The sequence below is a fragment of the Psittacula echo genome (genome assembly GCF_963264785.1).
Source record: "Psittacula echo genome assembly, chromosome: 1".
Classification (NCBI taxonomy): Eukaryota; Metazoa; Chordata; class Aves; order Psittaciformes; family Psittacidae; genus Psittacula; species Psittacula echo.
In genome coordinates, this window is record NC_137735.1 from 136,917,469 (window position 1) to 136,936,931 (window position 19,463).

A 19,463-nucleotide genomic window follows, 5' to 3' on the forward strand; every position below is an offset into this window, starting at 1 on the left:
ACAGATCTAGCTTCAGCTTTCAGCCATGCGAATCCCTTTAATCTAGCTAACAAAGAACAATCTAACTGTCAGATACCTTCGCCCTGTCTAAGTACTTATAGACTTAGCAGGTAGCCTCTACCGTCTGTTGATAAACTAGATTGAGCTTCTTAAATCTTCTATTCTAAAGCTGATTATCCAGTCCTCAAATTAACGTGGATTTTTTTCTGAACTCTCTACAGTTTTTCCAACACTTGATGTGCACATCAGAATCAGGATACAGCATTTCAGTAAAAATGCATGAAAAGTAGTAGTATTCCCCTCTCTCCTACTCTCCCAATCACGCACTTTCAGCCTTCTTCAAGACAGCTTTGCACAGCGAGTAATAATTTAATCAACACTCTAAGGTAATTCTTCCATCCCTACTTATATTCTAGATAGAAGTTCTTCCTAACACAACGCATTCAGAATGGCCTGTGACCAAATTTAGTTCTGTTTGTTATAAAGAAAAACACATATATCTTTGAAACCCTAACTGCACAATCTCTATGTATAATGGAGTGTACGAATTCAGTGCCTGTATTTTACAAAAGAAAAACTGCAGAGAAAAAGATTACGTTACAATCATGTAATAGTCACCCAATTTAAAGCTACCTCTTTAAACTACTATTTCATTCAATAAACTCATCACTCAGCCTATTTTGCACTACCGTATTCTGATGCTCACCTGTATAGTCACCTCCGGAGTACTGGGTGACAACAGCAGATTTGATTTTCAGCAAAATCCACTGGGCACAGCAGAAGACTGCTTCAGGGTAGAGGCAGTGTTCTACCAGACAAAAGGCAGAGCTGCAGGCTAGTCATGGAGGATTTGCTAATGTTATAAATCTACCCATGTAGTGAAAATTAATAGCCAGTTATAATCTTCAGTTATAACTGTATCACCAGCTAGTTTCCCTTCCTATCTAGGATGAAAAAAATAAGCCAAATAAAACCTTGAAGTATCTAGGATGAACATTTCCACAGACAGAAAAGGAAAACAGACTACCAAAAAAATTATCAAAATTGAGATTATAAGATCATATTCTCCCATATCTGGGAAAGCATAGATGGTCCTCTGGCAGAGCAGGTGCAGGAAAAATGATGATGATAGTGATGCTTGCACAGGAAAGGAGCAAGCAATGTAGTTTTTGGAGTAGTAACATCAAATTCTATTTTTAAGTAATTTTAAAATGATAGAAAAGCAGCATACTAGTATTTGTGGTGACTTGCTAAAATATAGTGAAGCACTGAGGCTTTTTGCTGTAATAAGTACTGGCCTGTTCTTATAAGCTTGGTTTGGGTAACTGTTCTTTGACAGACAGATTAACCCTGACAATGCATTTCAAAACATGGCAGTCTTTGATTGCTACTTAGTGTTAATGAGCAAAATTTGGTGCCAATGGGAGCACCATCTTTTGGAAACCGGCAAACAGCACTAGTCAGTAAAGCCTGCCATGACCTCTGACAGGAAAAGGTGGATTCTCTTTGTAATCTAGAAATCAGTTATTGTTCCTTTCCTTTCCGAAACATTATGGAGTAACATATTTCAGTGAGGACTGGATTACACCCTATCAGTACACAGCTTTTAGCATATTTTCATTTAATTCCATTGCAGGTAGGATTAGGCTTTCAGCAGTAGCCGTATTTGTGTTCAAAAATGTCCCTGCCCCCTTTCAGTAAGAAATTAATTTCTGCATATAGCTGGTAGAACACTTTGGGCCTTTTTCCAATGAAAGGTGATCTATAAACATTATCAATAGTCATCATGTGTATACTCAGGATTTCTTCCCCTTTGCCCCTCCAATTCCTTCCTCTGGATATACACACTGTCCTGATTACTATTCAAAGCAGCTTTAATACACGGTTATGAACACAGGGAAAGTCTCTTGCACCACCTCAATGTATTACACTGAGCAAGTTTGTAAAAGCACTTGTTCTCTGTATTGTTTTCATAGCACTCTATGCTTGCACATGGTTCATCAGAAATCTGCCACGAAAAGCCCACATTCAAGGGATTCTTCTAAATAAATTAAAACTTCAGAGGAATTTGGACACAACAGACTCACTCTGAAGCTGAAAGTCCATAACAAGAGTCAAACCTGCTTAGAATGTTGCAAATTCATTTATCCTCTTATCCTGTAACATATAAACAAATAGGCATAAAATAACTAATGCAGGAGTATGAAAGAATAACAAATGTTGTTGCATACACAATGTGTTAAGTTTCTCCTCACTTTTTGCCTGGTATTAAAACTAGGCCAACATTCAAGAGAACAGATAAGGTTGAAGCCTAATAAAAAAAGGGAATGTCAAAGTATTTGGAAAACAGAGGGCATGTTTAGGGAACAGAGTTAAGGAAGATTAAGATTTATCTTGCAATATTTACGTTATTTTTGCAGTCTGGCAATTACAATTAGCTTCACTTTCCAGCTCCGAAACAGCAAGATAATATTAACAAAACAGGGAGAGTTTATTTTCACAAATAAACTGCTCTCACTAGAAGTCTGTTCTGTACACTACTTCGCTGTGCTCTACGCTATCAGCTTTGATGCCTCCTTCCTCCACTAATTATTCTCTACCTCCTTTAAATTCCTCCTTTAAATAGCTGCCTGCATGAAATTTTTCAACATTCATAGACTGATTTTTGCCTCCACAGCATACCATGATGGCTTTGTCTGAAGTGCATTGTAAGCTCTCTGAAATATAAACCATATCTTGGTAGTTTTTTAATGCTAGCACTTTTATACATGTTAAATCATTTGAAGATGAATATTACACATCTCTAGAACTTTTCAAAATATACACTTAATAACAAAATAAAACACAAACCCTCACATTCAGGATAACCTTTTACCTTCCAGGAAAGCAATAAAGGTTTACAATAGCTTTGATTTGCCAAAGAGCTTGGAAAACAAACAGAATAGTGACAGGTATCTTGAAAAGCTGGAAACAATAATAAATGCCACAAAATAAAACTTGTAGCATTCCCTCCCTCAGTGATGCAGTCAAGAATAGCATTTTCTGATTAACAAGTAACCCAAAAATCTATAAAGCTGCATTACCTCTTTCAAAATCTACATACCTACAAGGCTTGGTGACACTCACACCCAGTGTACCGCAAGTTATGAGAGTAGCTGCAGAAAACTTACACCAAGCACAGAATGTACAAAGACTCTATTAAAAGCACTATACACACAGCTCACCATAATTTCAAGAGCTGAAATATTTTTTCTCCCATTTCTCCTTATATTTTTCCATTGCCACACATTCAGTTTCCCAGTATACTTGTCCAAGGTTCTCCCAAGTCTTCTAAAAAGTCAAAAATAAAACAAAAGCATGAATACAGATGAGAACAAAACTTCATGATACTGCACAAAAAACTCCAAGAGACCCTGAAAAGAAAAATCTTAAGCCTTTTTCTTCTTCTCAGTGACAGGGAGACACTGTGTATAAGCTGTTGGGATGACTGAATGTTGATAATATACAAGGACAGGCAGAAAGTTGCTCTGGAAAAGAAGGGACAGTAATGGACAAAACCTTCTGTGTCAAAGGATCAGCTAAATCCTCCGTGAGCAAAAACCTCTTCCCCACAGCATTTTCCTCTTCTCATCTCTTTCCTTACACAGTTGTTTAGATCTACTAAAGACATGTGAAAACCTGAGATTAGCTACTTAAACACTGAGAAGCCTGCATCACAAATGACAGCCATTCCACTTAACACCTCAAAAGTCATTGTTCTGCCTTCTCAAGAAAAAAAACACAAAAACGCTGTATCATAAGGCATGCCTGCCTGTAGCATATAGACTACAACAAGCTTGCTTTGCCCTGCAAAACAAGCAAAAGCCATACAAACGTGTACTGCAGCACTGTGCCCAAGCTTTGATGATACACCTTGTGCAATACGGCATTAGCTGGGACCCAGTTCGTGATAATGGAATCCTCTGGCCTTGTCTCAGCTCTGGAAGCAGGAAGCACAAGTCAGTTTCAGCACATGATAGATCACGTAGATACATTACCTACTTATGATGCACTGCAAGGAACAAAACTACCGAGCTAGAAACCAGCAAGCAAACCACTTTCATGTCCATCACATGATGTAATAGATACAAACAGTCACCCAAGCATAGAAGCATCCTGCTGCCACAGCCATGATCTACACACTCTTCACTCTCCTTGGAGAAAAGGCAGTATTCTCTGGATTTCTCAGAAATGCTGCTTTTCTTCAAGGCTTTGACCTTTCTCAGAGGCATGTTGTGATTCAAGCATGGGGTTGTCAGAGAGCACAAAATGCTAGCAGTCTTTTCTCTAGTCACCTCCAAAAGAACCTTCCATCTGAGAACCTGACTCAAAGGCTGACCTGGCATATAATTAATAGCACCAATTTACTCTCTTGGTACTGCTCGTTATTCCCATTCCATTATTTCTGATACTCAGGACTCCACCCTTTTTCACATTGATACAGTTTGTTTTTTCCTTTTTGTTTCCACCTTTAATGGTTTTTGCATTTCCTTCCCACAGTTAGGTCCAACTCCACCAATCCTAAATCCATGTTCATCTTAAATATCTATTTCCCTCACTTTATTTTTGCCTGTTCTAGAATTTGCAGTGGAAAAGGAAAACAGACTGGAAATGAGGTTACTTCACGTTTTCTCTCTCTCTCCTACTGCTTACTAAGCTGTGCCATTCCTCCAGTTGAGCTGAACCCACACCTGCAATTTCAGCCTGTTTTCCTCCTACTTTTGACTCACTCCTCAAGCCTCTTCTCTTGTATCCATTTCTTTCTCTACATTAGAATGCAAATATTTATTCCAAGAGAAAGCCAGAAAACATAATAATCATTTTACATTCTTCCTTCCCACTCTCCTTCTCTTCCTTATAGCTCTCCCTTCTTCCTCATACCATAGATATGAAACTGTCCCACTCTCCACTTGCCTCACTCACATCACCCCATACCTCACATCTCCTTTCTCCTCATGCTCTGATGGAATGGCAGGACAGGCAGTCTTTCCTATATTTGGAAATCTACTTCTTACCCCTTGCTCCTCTAACTTTACTACATCTCTTTCTATTCTTCTTTCACCTCTAAGCTCATTATGAACTGTTTGATAACAAATTACACATTTAACTTGTCTCTAAGTTCAGCCTGAATTCCCTTCAGCTGTCCCTTGCACTACACTGCAACTACTTCACTAAAATGTCTAAAAGCTTTTACTATTGCCATAGCTTTGTCTGACTAAGTAAGTCAAATATTTCCATCACCCATAACCCTTGTAGGTTCCTCATAAAAATTAAATGCGTTTCTCCTTTTAAAGCATTCATTCTCCTTTTCTTCCTTTGATAACTCTACCCTCTCCTGCTTCCCTTCTTCCCTGTACCAAATACTTCACAGGTTCCTGGGAGGTTCCTTCTTTCTCCTTTGTCTTCTAGTAGCTCCATTAAGCTACATCTTTTGCACCCTCCCTTATGATTGGGAAATTCATCCACAAACTCTGCTCCTAAGGAGACAGGTCTCAAATACAGTAGATTTATGTCTAAACAAAAAAATCTCAGTCTATCTTTCTGACACCTCTTGTCACTGAGTAGCTGTCAGATTCAGCTCAATACAGCTAGAACAGAACTTAGATCTCACCCTTCCCACCCTCTCTTCTCCACCCCCTCTCTTGATAACTGTGGACAGCATTATCATCCTGCGCATCATTCAGATATGAAATACTATGTCATCTTTGACAATGACTTCTCTCTTGATCCATTCATTCAGGCTACATCTATACCTAAATCATTCTCCTATCTTGCATCCTTAGGACAAAGTCTTCTCTAAACATTCTCAGGGCTAAAGGGTTTCCTGGGCCTTCACCTCACATTAAATATTAAAATTTTCTTCCTTTTGTCCTTGACAAACGTTCTCCTGCTTCTTCATGCCGTTTCAAAAGTTCTTACTTCTATATCGTCATACCAATCTACCATTATTCTCTCTGCAACCAACAATCCTCCATTCCAGCTTTAAACACTAGGAATGATTCGTCTTTGCTTTCCAGACTCTTCTGGCATACCTAGCATACTCTGTCCACATCCTACTTGCTATCAAACCATTTGCTCACATTTCTAGTTGGCTCACAATGTCAGTATTCATTTACTAAGCTTTTAACAACCAATCTGTATTTTGGAAGCCAGCTTCCATACTTAAGGATATCTTCCAAGCTCTTGCAAAACTGCTTCACTGCCTTTTGAACACCACCTTAAAGCTTTCCTCACCAGTTCTAAGAAAGCCACTTTAGCTTAGGCTAAAGTCTACCACCTATCATGTTGAGCAACTAAGTGTTTTTGTTTGTCAATATTAAAACTCCTGCTCTGTCATATGTTAAAAAGTTAGCTCTGCAGCACAGCGATTTCACAACACACATGCACACACCCTTCCTGCACACAGTAGCATGTAGTCTCTGATGGGGCTGCTAGGCATTCAGATCATGCAAATAATAACACTGCCTCCCTAATCACAGCAGTAACAGACGAATTACTTACATTCATCTGGATCATTGTCCTCTAACTGTCTCCATTATCAGCCCCAAACAAACAAGGTTTTGGCTCTCTCAGTGGCTGTTGTGGTGGCATGGGTCCAACAAACTTTTCAGATTTAAATCATCACAAGCTCATGTCTCAATGAGACATGACTAAGAACAGCTTAAAAAAATAACTGCATATGCCAACTACCACCTGATAATCTATTTAATCTGGACAATCTCAAGTGGCCAGCCTAAAGGCCACCTGAGGACAGAATACCTGTCAGAGATTCAAAGATGAATGCATGTGATGATTTACATTTCTGCAAACCTCTGCCTCCATTATGACCATATCAGCTCAGAACAATGACAAGCCGAAGTCACCTTATGCTGCCACTGGAGAAATCCAATCCCATACTGTTTTGTCTTGATAGAGAAGACACTTTCGGTCCAACAAACCTGTCAACAATTATTACTTGTATGATGTTAGCAGTGTTCAATCCAAATATAACTGCAAATTCCCAGCCTCTGCCTGCCCCACTATGTTTAGCCCCCTACAGCAGAAATGGGAAGGGAAAGAATGACTGGTCAGAAAACATCAAACACTCTATATTAGAATAAAACAAAAAAAAAATAAGAACACAGAATCAAACCTCATAGCTCATGCCCTTTGCCAGTCAGTCTTATGTTTTGATGTTACTTCATCAGCCACCCTTCTGCCTCTTTGCTGAACACCTGCTCCAAGGGAATGGAAAGGGAAGCAGAAGGAAGTCCAAACCCCTTGTGTACTGCACACCACACTGTCACAACACAACTGCTTCCGTTTTACAGATGATTCAGGAGGGGCCTGGGGACTAGTGAAACTGTACTAGATGTACACTGGTACCAGCAGTTGTGCAGAACCTACAGCATGTGTCTTCAACCTCTCTACTGCTTCTGGCTGATGCTCTTGCTGATCTGGGAAAACGCCATTTCTTTTTTTGCCAAACACCGCACATTTTATAAATACATGCACACAGAAACCAAAAAACAGGAAGACCAAATAATTCTAAACTATAGTTGCTGTCAAGAATACAGATAAATAGGAAGATGTGTTGGGCTTAAGGGCTGTATTATTAATATAACTCAGTAAAATATGAAAGGAAATTTGCTGAATAACAAACACAACATTTCTGAAGTAAGGAAGACATCTTTATTTCTACTGAGTACAAGACCAAAAGCAGACAGAAAGCCCGCTTCTCTAGCACCATCAGTGGCTTTGAAGCACACCTTTTAACAAACCATACAATTCATGACAAAACTACTCCCTTAAAATTATCAATATTCAACCATATAAAGGGACATAAAAAGGAAAAAGAGAGAAATCATGCATGCAGTGGTCCGTTTTCCTCTGCCCCACATCAGTCTTAAGTAATGTGCTGTATTCCATCTCCAATTTGAGTCAGCTAAGAGCTGCACAGCACTACAATAAAAAATTGGATCATTTTATCCACATAGCAACTATCTTTCTCATCCAGCAAGAGAACCATCTTGCTATAGAAATGCTAAGAGACCTCTGTCAAACACTCTGACTGCATCACAACAGCATTCACCACAGGTTTTCTGGCATACAAATAACCTAAACACACCAGCTTCACCGGGCATCCTGCATCACTAACACCATTAACTCCTGAATCAGCTTTTTCAAGGACAAGCTGAAGAACTGCACCAAGTTCCTAGTTACTGAAAATCTTTCTTGCTAGTCATTCCAAAACTACTCTTAATAACACATGGTCATAGCACACAGGTGACTTTATGGCGGAGTTAACTCTTTAAGAAATACTCATATCTACATACCATTTTTACTGAAGCTGATCCTTTTCAGTAATACATGCAGGGTTATAAATCTAAACTTTCACTGAGACTACCATAAACTTACCCTTTCTGCCTACAGGACTCCTGTGATCCACAACTTAAACAAAATGTGATTTGAAACATGTTTTCTATAGGGCTTTCCCCTGATTCCATCTCATATACATCAGCCTTGGTTAAATGGCTAAAAATTTTGCCCCAAAGATAAACCAGAACCTGGTTTTTGTTCTAGTTAATAAAAATTAAATGCCTATTTCAAGGAAATTACTCTGTTTCACAGTGAAAATGGTTCAACACTTGCGTAGTCTTTTTTGAAATGTGGAAACCTATTTAGTCTATAAACTATTAACCACATATGGAGGCAGATCAAGAACACAAATATTTTTGTATCTCAATCAAAATCATATAAAAGAAGTTATTTCACTTTCTGTGGTGACAACAGGGTACACTCTAGTAAACATGTCATTTCCTTCTTTCTCAAGTCCAGTTATACACTGCAACAAGTAGAAGCAATGTCAGAGACAGATCCTTAGTGACAGTGCTGTCAGTTGACAGAAAATCACGTCATTTCCCCACCAGCTACCTTAAACTACAGGAGATTTAACCTCTTCAGAATAACTGTTGCACAAATACTAGGAGAAATGCTACCGAACTCCAGCAAGATATGTGCCATCTAACAAACCCAGAATCTTTAAAGAAATAATTTCTAGAACAGGTTCAGATACATATTTGAAACTACCAAAATCCTGATTTAAAAACAGAGAATGTCTGATCAGAGAGCCTTACAATGACTCCACTCTTTTTATCCAGTGTGTGGGCTGATGAACTAAAGGACAGGTTTCAGAAAATAACTATGTAACTATGAGGATAAACTACAATTCTGACTAAATTTCTGGGCACTATCATACATAACGCTTCATTCTTCCTCTGTTACCATTCGTTGAGACACATTAAATGAGGTGACAGCCGCAACCAGGAGCCACGCCACCCCCCTGCAGAAGCTGTCCATGGGAAAAAAAAAATAAAACTAAGGGAGTCAGATATCAGATACTGAACTGATCGGGTATTTGAACACCAGAATCCAATCCCACTGTCATTTCTCATCCTAAAGAAAAACCCAATGGGGACCTTTGCTCACTATTCTTATTCCCAGCATAAAGATAAGAATGGTAAGAAAAAGTTTCACTTGCTAATAACCACAGTTTTGTATGCTGCTAATTCTCAGCTCTTTCACTAACCAAGCTCCACCTGAATATTACATCTGTTTAAGAACTAGTATCTCTGGAAGACCTTATTAGCTTACAGGGAAGAGAAAGAAAACTATACAACATTCACCTCCCTCTTTTGCCCACTGAAAAACCGAAGTCAAAACCAACCCCAAATTACCAACCAACGTGGTCATGGTCTACATTCAAAAACCTCACTTCTTTCTTCTGGGGTATGTGCTCAAAACTTTATTATAATTTTTTTTCCCTCTCAGCTTTTTCCAACATTCCCCACCACCACAAAAAGGTGGAGATGAAGGCAGTTAAATAAAAACAAGAATGTTTTATCCTTAAGTTTTTGGTTAGTATGTTTTTAAAGGAGACAAACAGCATCATCAGCAAACCACTAGTAAACAACAAAATAAATAAGAATTAAAAAAAAAGACCAACTTCAATTCCTATGCTTACATTAACCAGCTGGTTTTGCCTTCTCTTCTTTCACAATCTCCTCATACATAATCTTCGTTCTCTTCCTCCGGCTTTTCATAAGTAGAACGTTATAAGCTACATCCTTTTTTTTTCCCCCTATAAAGTGCTCCCTACCATCACCCAATCTCCTTAGCTTCTTATTTTTCCATGAAAAATGATAAAATCAAGTTATTTTTCTGAAGAATAAAAAAAATTAATTCTGAAAGCAAAACTAATCAGTATCCCTTTAATTTTGTTCTGACAGTGCCAATGGATTTACCAAAAAGCTTTCCATCAGACAGTTACATGGGAAGTCAAAATAGGAAAAACATATTGTAAACAACTATCCAGTTTACTTGTGTAATCATCAAGTAAAATGGTCAAGTCTGGGGCTGCACAATGATAGAAAATCTCTAATTTTAACACAATATTAGAAAAACAGATTACCTAAGACAAAACACACACACCATCAGATTGAAACCTCAATAATACAAACCCACCGAACTGAGAAACTGAAGTCGACTATGACACCAAGTACCCAGATACAGATCTAAATCCCATATGCTGTATTTAACCCTGCTGTAGTCCACGAAGATACACAGGATATCTCTTGCTCCTTTACAGCCTGTGCCTACCTAGAAACACTCACGACACTTAATGCTTGCACATTTACTAAAGCGATTACTAACAGGTTCTATATGGAAAACCAAAAAAATTAAATTCTTCTATTATTTTCTTGAATATTGTATAGAGCAAAACATACACCTCCAAAATTAATCTAAACTCAGTTACAGGTTATGACTGATAATACAAGATCACTGTATCTCTCAGGCATACAATTACTGGGACTGTTTACAGGACACAAATTGTCAAATAATATAAACTCCTTTTACTATGCCTGCTATCTAGAAAAAAATCCTCATTCTTCAAACACACCATTCAACTTTCAAAATTCAATCTAAATTCCAAATGCTGCTTCAATTCTGATAACCCCTCTTTTAGCTAAGCCGGTTGGTTGGTAGTGATTTGTCAGATAAGTTACACAATGCTGTTTCTGTTTCCTGATTAGATAAGCAGATAAGCGTGTTGAGTTTTGGGGTTTTTTCCCTAGCACAAACATTTCTGCATAGAATTTTTCATTTTCTGTGAGCACTTACCACTTAGTAATCCCCTCTCCACAAACCTACAAGCCAGTAAAAGTCCACCATGGCCATACTGCATTTGCTAAAGGATACATAAACCAAGTATTAGCATGCAAAAAGCAATTCCATCTACAAAACTGAACAAATGTTCAGGAAATTTCTCTCCACTGTGCTGCCTACATATACACTGCAGAATAAAGGAAAGCAGTGAGCAATATTTCTATGCTCTTACCTCTGCCCAAAGGAGGGGGCACATGGCATCGGTACATACTTTGCATTATAGAAAGGGTGAGCACTGCCAGACTGCAATCCTTTTGCCCAGGGATGTGCTAAGTATCAATCCCTTTGTCAGGCAGAGATTTCGCAGGGTTCCTCCCCACCACCACTGGCAATGCTGCCTCCCAGGCCCCCACCTGGGTAAGAGGGAGAAAGAGCAGTCCACCACTCTAAACACCTACAGTACACAACCAGAAAGGAGGCAGTGACAGGGGGATGAAGCTAGCTTGAAACATTTTTTGACATCCGACAAATTTTTTCCCTATAGATCTGAACTGAAACACCTTGTCACACTCTGGAGGAGACCACAGTTTTCCTACCCTTTCCCCCCCTATGTTCTCCACACACAGTTTCACTAGTCTAAAAAGGCTCCCTGCTTAACTGCTTACAAGGGAACGGCTACATGAAACTGGTCATATCAACTGAAGTTGAGAAAATGCAGACAAATATTAAAAGAAGTAAAAGCAGTGAGATCAGATTTTACACTATCCTTCTCAAATAGGACAGCAATTTTTGATATCTGAAGTCCTGTCCTTCCATCATCCCCTCCTTACACAAATAAAGTCTGATTTTTGTAAGACACCTCTTACAATCTCCCAGCACCACAAATGTCATATGAAGACCTACTCAAATAGATAAGAATGCAAAGAAAAATTAATTGGGTTTGGTGTTAAGACCTACCACAACCACAACCCTTGTCTATGAACAAAGCAGACAAAAGAAGTCACTATGTCACAGAACAGATATATGCAAGATCAGAACAAGTGCCCCAGCATTTCTGCAAGCACACGAGCAATGTTTTCTGCAGACCAATCCAACCCTGGAAATTCTTCCCACCAGGATAGTGAGGCTTCAGGAAGATTTACAGTGGGCATTCAGAGACACAGATGGGTGTGGTGAAAACACCTGTATTAACACACTGCTGAAGTGAATACGAGTAGAAATATTTCAACACATACTAAATTCTTCAAACTTCTTGAAAGTTCTTTCTAAGTGATCCAAAACAAGTTACTACTTGGAAGCAATAAAATTTCTAAAGCTTTTTATTTTCTAAATATAGCAGGTTTGTTTCTTTAAACTGTATAACAGTGTAAGTACTATGAAAGCTAATAAGCGCTATGAAAGCTAGTAAGTGCTTCACACCTCTCACTATCACAATGTCAGCAATGACACTACACTTAGGTTGGAAATAATTTTTCTGGATCCTGAGTTTAAATAGAGCTCCTTTGATGAAGTCTATAACCTCCCCAAAACCAAACAATGACAGAATAGAGCTGATAATCTATACTGAATCGTTCTAGGAAACAATTTGCATATTACGTATGACTAAGGAGTAGGAACGCGTTTCAATCTTTAAGTCTCAAGTAAGCTTATAGTAACAATTTGTGTTCAAGGACTTCTAGGCAGAAAACATTTTATCTCAACAAATTAAGGTCCTTATGAAGGCCAAGCTCAAGCAGGGAGATTTTTGTTTGATTACTTCTGAATCAAACATACGTTCAACATTACCGGTAGATGTACAAAATGTTTGAGCCTGGAACTTTTTAGCCATAATATATTACATGAAAATCCAATCTTCCTGTAACTTGCTTTTGGGTGGGCAAAATACAGACGTTCAGGCATGTAAAAATCAAGACAGGAATACAACCAAGCTTGGCATCTCTATAAAGGTCTTTGAAAAGGGAGGTTTCATGGTATTTTAAATAATTTTATTTAATGTGTACTCCACACAATTTAATAGTTTATCACACAACTCTGTATTATTAATTCACTCTTTTTTCAAGAGCTTTTTTAGAAAACATAAGATCTCTTTAAGCTACCAAGATGCTCAGAATTGAATGCACGTGTAATGACAACTATAGCATAACAAGAAACTTAGCATCATTTCAGAATACATGAGATGACATTACAGGTAGTAGTGGGATTTCTCTTAGCATCAGTAAGTCACACTGAAGTTTTACTATGATGAGATCATTCATTACAAACTGACTTCACAAGAAGTATTTCTCGTGACAGAAAGGTTGTATATGTATACTCCTTTCTTAATGGAACAGAAACAGAAAGCTACATGAAAACAAGTCCCAAACCATTTCACTAGTTGCATGAGGTTTTACCTCAGCCTGATGTTAACGGCGCATGTCACACAACGTGTAAATTTGATTTGCCCACGCTCCCCATTCAAGACTCTCCTCTCTCAACTGACAGAACTGTGTCAGGCATGACATATTAGCAAATACCATTAGCCTGGAGTTTGCCTGTTCACACTTACGGTACCAGAAAACCTTATGACCAGAAAACCAAATGACCAGTATTTGGTTTTGCATAATAAGGCTTAGCCTAACATAAGATAATATTAGATACTGGCTGCTCAGTTGACTGTAAGTCACTCAGCCATGAGGATGAAAGAATAAAATGCAACTTGAGCTAAAGTGGATGAACCCAAAGATGGTAACTGTTTCTCTTTGCAAGTGAAAATGTTTTTCACTAGTCACTAATGATATAACGTTTAAAGTTGATGCACAGGTTTATATGGTTATCTCCACAGAGAAGCAAGCGAAACATTGCACCAAGGGACAGGGTCCTCAAAAAAAACCAACATGGCCACTGAGGTATAGTTGTCTTTTGACTTAAAATTGCCTTATCTTTTACCACTTCTCTCAGTTGCATGCATACACCTGTTATACTTCAAAAGAAGTTGACACGATGACAGTCATCTGCATGTATCCAACCTTGAAACAGTCTTCATGGCAGAGATACCCATATGCTATTAAACTACCCTGTCAAGGCCAAACCACAGTCATCCACAGCCACCAAGAGACAGACAGGTAGAGAGGTGTGCCAGCACTATCCACTTACCTTCTTTATTAAGCCTCATAACCTCCCTGCTTTTTCCACCCTCCTTTCCAGTCTCTTCTAGATCTACACCTGCAGAAAAGAAGCAGAGTCAGGAAGCGCCGAGGGCCCAGAGGTGTGCATTTATTGTTTGGCGGGGGGGAGGAGGAGAGGTGAGGAGGTGAGCAGTGTTTCTATTTGCAACAGCAAAAGCACAATGGTCGGAGCATCTGCCAGGGAGCGGAACCGCCGGGCCCCCCGCGGCAGCACCCTCCAGCCCCCACCCCCCGCAGCATCCTCCGGCCCCTCCGCGCATCCTCCCCCTCGCCCCCTTCCCCCACCGCGGCGCCGGCCCAGCGGCGGATCCCGCGCCGCGGGGCAGCGGCACGGCTCGGCTCGGCACGGCGTGCCTCAGCGCCTCCCGCACACATGGCACCGGGGCTCGGCGCGTCAGCTGAGCGCCCGGGGGGGCGGCACCTCCCGCCGCGGGGCGCGGGCCCCGGGGAGTAGGGGGGGTGGCCCGGCCGGGCCCCCGGCCCCGCCGCCGTGCGTGCGCTCCGGGGGAGGGGAGCGGCGTGCCGAGCCGCGGGCCGGTCCCTGCCCTTACTGTGCGGGGGGGCGGCGCCATGCGCGTGCGGGGGGGCGGCCTCCCGCACCCAGGCGGCCCAGGGCTGGCCCAGGAACGCCTCGGGACTGGGCACGGGCCGCTCCAGGGCCGCCATGGCGCCGCGCCTGCTCCTGCCTCCTTGTTGCTTTTCCCGTTTCCTTCGGCGGCGGCGGCGGCGAGCGAGCGAGCGAGACACGGGATTCGAGAACGCCGCACGTCATCCTCGGGACGTTCCGCCGCCCACACGGGGGTAGTGTCAGCCCCTGCTCCCTATCAGATCGGGCTCCCCGCCGCACAGCGCGCATGCCCGCGTCCCCCGCGCCTGCGCGCCGCGCCCCGCGACGCCGCCGGCAGCCGGGCCTGCCGCCCGCCCCGAGGGGGGCGCCGGACCCGCGCGGCTTCCGCGCCCAGCGCTGCCCCTCCGCGCCCCTTCGCAGCGCCGCCGCCCGGCGCGGCTTGGCCTGGCCCGGCCCGGCCCGGCCCGGCCCGTTCCGGCGGAGTGGAGCGGGGCCGGCGGCCGAAGAGCCTCGCCGGGAAGGCAGCCGCTGGCGTTGCGCGCCCCGGGGTTACGCGCCCCGTGTCTCGCAGCGCCCCGCAGTAAGTCCCTGGGTCGTGCTCTCGGTAGTTGCGGCACGACCCGCGCGGCCCCGGGTGGCGGTGTCGGGGCTCCTGGTCTCCTCGACTTCTTCCAGCTGCCCTCCTGTGGATCACCTATAACCACAGCCACAGCCATTTTGTTGTCCAAATACTACCTGATCTGCGTTTAAACACAGGCTTCATCTGTTTGCAAATGGGCTTTTCGTTGTTTTGGTGTTTTAGGCTACGGTACGGCAGCTCTGAACTCGCAGGTCCCACTCCTCAAATAATACTGAGGTTTTCATCTCGCTGTGTGTAAACCACAGGATTTACATTCTTTTAATTTTTATACTGTGTAATTTTTGGTTAATTTTTTCTCCGTTTAGGTAAGAGTAGAAAATAACACTGCCGTGAAAATTTTTGTCCTCGATACACCTGATTTGGGTAAGAAGTTCTGGCATAAACCTATTGCTCCAGCTCACACCTATTAAGCCAAACGTACCAAAGCCAAACCGTTGGTGAAGGACTTAGTTTCGTTTAAGCAGCCTTACCGACTCTACTCACAGCATCTCTCATACAGCTGTGCAGCCGCAGCAGAACTAATGACTGAAGCTCATGGTTCTCAGATTGCAGGTGTGGGTTTTTCACTGTCCATTCCAGGTCCTATGCCTCTTCCCAGCCACTCCATTAAGACCCTCTGTCACCATTTACTTTTTTGCTGGTTCATACCAGACAGCACTGAAGGAAAGCATGAAATCAGTCTAGACTTGAGGAAATAGCATTTAAGACCTGCTCAAGGGTTGGAGTGGCAGGGCAGGACAGGACAAGGCACTGCTGAAGTAGCACTGTTACCTGCAGAAAGGTACACAGCACTACAGTCTACCATGTATTTAAGTAAATTTCTTACTGTTTCACTGAGACTGGGCTCTTTACAGTGCTAAAATGGATAAATGTTTGGGGAAAGGCCTAACAGCCTTTGCCTTAGATACACTGTCGACAGATGCAGTATTAAATACAGATAGCATTCATACCACCTCTTCCAAAAAGTAGGTAGAATATACAAATCTTATCCTTCAGGCCTAAAAGCTTAGATACTGTATGGCCGGCCCAAAGTGCCTCCAGGTGTGTGACATTAGCTACTAGAAACTAAGGAACACAATTAAAATAATCAAAGAAGCAGAAAGCTCACCAAAATATGCCTTCAAAGAGAACAAGTCAATCACAGCAGCCTTATTGGCAACCAATGTGAAGCAGCCGTAAGTTGTATGACCTTAGATATATTATACATGGAATTTCCAGAAGCAGGAAGGGTGGTCATGATATAATACAAAGCCCTGGCAAGACCTGATGTGGAATATTAAGTACAATTCTAGCCACCAGTTTAAATTAATCTTCCTACAAAAAAGTGTGGAAAGGATTGCCAGGGTGGTCAGAGGAATTAAGTCTGTCACGTGAGAAGAGCTTGGCTTAGTCTAGTGAAATTTAGCTGGGAACAGATATGAATGATGTTCTTAATTATAAGGAAACATAATAATTAATGAGGAAAAAGAAGAATAGACATAAACTGCTTATGTTGAGGTTGAAAACCCTGCTCACTACACATAAAACTTTTTGGTGAGGAATAGCAAGATGGAGTTCCTTGGGAGGAATAATACATGACATGATGCTAATGGTCAACCATGTTTGGCACTTGTGCTTAAATCCACCACAAGGTAGTTGAGCAAAAGTCTTGACAGCGGCCAAATAGTCATGTAATTTGAAGAAGTTACACTGCACAGCTTACATCATAAGAATTCTGTGATCACCCAAGACATGCATCTGGAAAACAGGTACAAAAGAAAGGGATGTGAGAACCCAGGAAAGCCCCATCAGTGAAAACCGACATAAGATTTCAGGGAAGTATGTATATACATTGAATTAGATTAAATACTGCCACAGGATACACAAGCAGTAAAGCAATTCCTAATCACACAACTGAGAAAAAAGGGGAGGGAGAAACTATTTAATACAAGCTGCCACATACCGAGCAAAAAAAAAGTGAAGAAACTTTCCAACTTTAACACATGTCACTAATCTACATGCTGCTTACCATGACACACTGCAGAACTACAGTCTAGGCTCTAACAGAAACAGACCATATGAAGGAAAATTAGCATAAAATCAAAGATGCAAGATGTACCAATTCCTTCCTAAAAAGAAACAATCCAGTGATTTACAGTTTGAGAGAAAGGTTTCCAAGGCCCTCCCAAAGGAATTCCTCCTCCCTACCATATGTATTCACGAACAACATTATCATTAAACAAATGCTTCCACAATCACAGAATCATAGAATCATTTAGGTTAGAAAAGATCTTTAAAACTGAGTCCAACCAGTAACCCAGCACTGACAAGTCCACCAGTAAACCACATCCCTAAGTGCCACATCTACACATGCATCCCACTTTCCAATAATCAGCATCTTTTGTTTGAAAAGTGCATGTTCTGCTTTGATTGCATCTGTGCTACCTCTGTGATCTGCTGTAATGAATGAACCCCATCCCTGAGTGAAATAGGAAGAGAGCCCATCTGACATTTTAGAAGTTATTCCCATGGTCAGGAATGTATATAGTTCTCTCTTGTGAGTGTGAACTCAGGCTGCAGCTTTGTGGTAGCAGTGACATTCAAATAGTTTCTTCTTCTCTTTTCCTGGCATCTGCTTTCACAGAATTTGTAGAAAGGCTATCCTACTTAAGATTTTAATCCTCTTTCAATTTTGTTTTTATTAATCAACGGAGGCAAAAGTTATGGGTGGAGAGGAAAAAAGAAAGGAAAAGGCACAGACATGATCATGGAAGACTTATTTCCATAGGAAATGAGTAAAAAATCTGCACATGGAAGTATAGATTAAATATCCTCTGTTTCTTTTCCAGCTGCTCACCAATACAGAAATTTAATTCTATGACCTTGAACAAGTCACTGTGCCATAGAAAAGTAATTAAGTTGGTCAGGAAAGGTACTTTCCCTCTCTGGTCCTTGTGGATCTTGTTTTATTTCAAATGCCAAGTAGAGGCTTCCTTTTATTATGTGGTCTTTCAGAATTTAATGCAGTGCAGCCTTCATCTTGGTTGCAGCTTCTAAATACTACAGTGATCCAGTCATAACATGGAATTAAAAAGTAAACTGTAAGCAAATTAAGGCCTTTAATTAATAAGCAGCAAAAACAGATGAAACTCTAATCTTTTAAATCCATATATTAATGGTCTTTTAATAAGATCATCTCCAAATGCAAACTTCCCGCTAAGTAACCAGGAGATAAAAAATCATGTTGTTATATCTACTTGTTAGAATTATAGTTAAAGACTTTGGCTTTATAAAAGCACAGCAAAAGTTATGACATCCAAAGCTAGCTGCGTATCAATATTTGGCTTATGTGGAGATCAGTCTGACATTTATATAATTACCGGGATCTAAATGCAAAGAGATAAGAAACCAAAACTGCAGTTCTCACATGTGGCTATCAGGAATCTCAGATGTAGTCACCATGTACAAATAAATAATGACATGATTCTATTTCAACTCCACTGTCACACACTGACAAAATACCATGGGTTTGCTCAGGCATGTGTAGTCACAGCAACAGCTAGAATTTGTGATCCTCTGCTTTAAATCATGTATACCTGACAAATCATGCACCAGATGGCTTTAAACTGTCTGCAAAAGTATTGTGAAAAACAGCTGTATAAGGCTTCAGTATCATAACAAGATGATAAACGTATGATGTTCTTGTGACAAAGTCATTATGATTTAAGCAGTTTGTCAAGAAATTCATTAGTATTTCTCAGGATCCTATTTTGCAATGGATTTACCACAACAGTGGTTTTATCTTATATAGCAGAAATTACGAAACAGACAGTTTTATGAACCCAGATATCTACTTTGGTGAGAATGGAACAGTGAATGAATCACAAGACTTTCTTAAAGACAGTCAGTAATGGCGTTTGCATAAGAA

General features: G+C 40.9%; 1 protein-coding gene across 4 annotated transcripts in view; it reads right to left on the reverse strand.

Moving 5' to 3' along the window:
• ATXN7L1 (ataxin 7 like 1) overlaps window positions 1-15,159 on the reverse strand; it is a 115,883-nt gene extending 100,724 nt beyond the window's left edge. For 2 of the 4 annotated variants that reach the window (XM_080638867.1, XM_080638866.1), the window contains exons 1-2: window positions 14,900-15,159; window positions 14,317-14,385 (exon numbers count right to left, since the gene is read on the reverse strand). In XM_080638867.1, coding sequence (XP_080494993.1) covers window positions 14,317-14,385; window positions 14,900-15,014 — 184 coding nt within the window. In that variant the 5' untranslated portion in view covers window positions 15,015-15,159. Of the gene's footprint in view, window positions 1-706; window positions 733-14,316; window positions 14,386-14,899 lie in introns of those variants that run through there. The other 2 variants (XM_080638868.1, XM_080638870.1) reach the window with 2 other exon arrangements.
• Window positions 15,160-19,463: the final 4,304 nt, after the last annotated feature.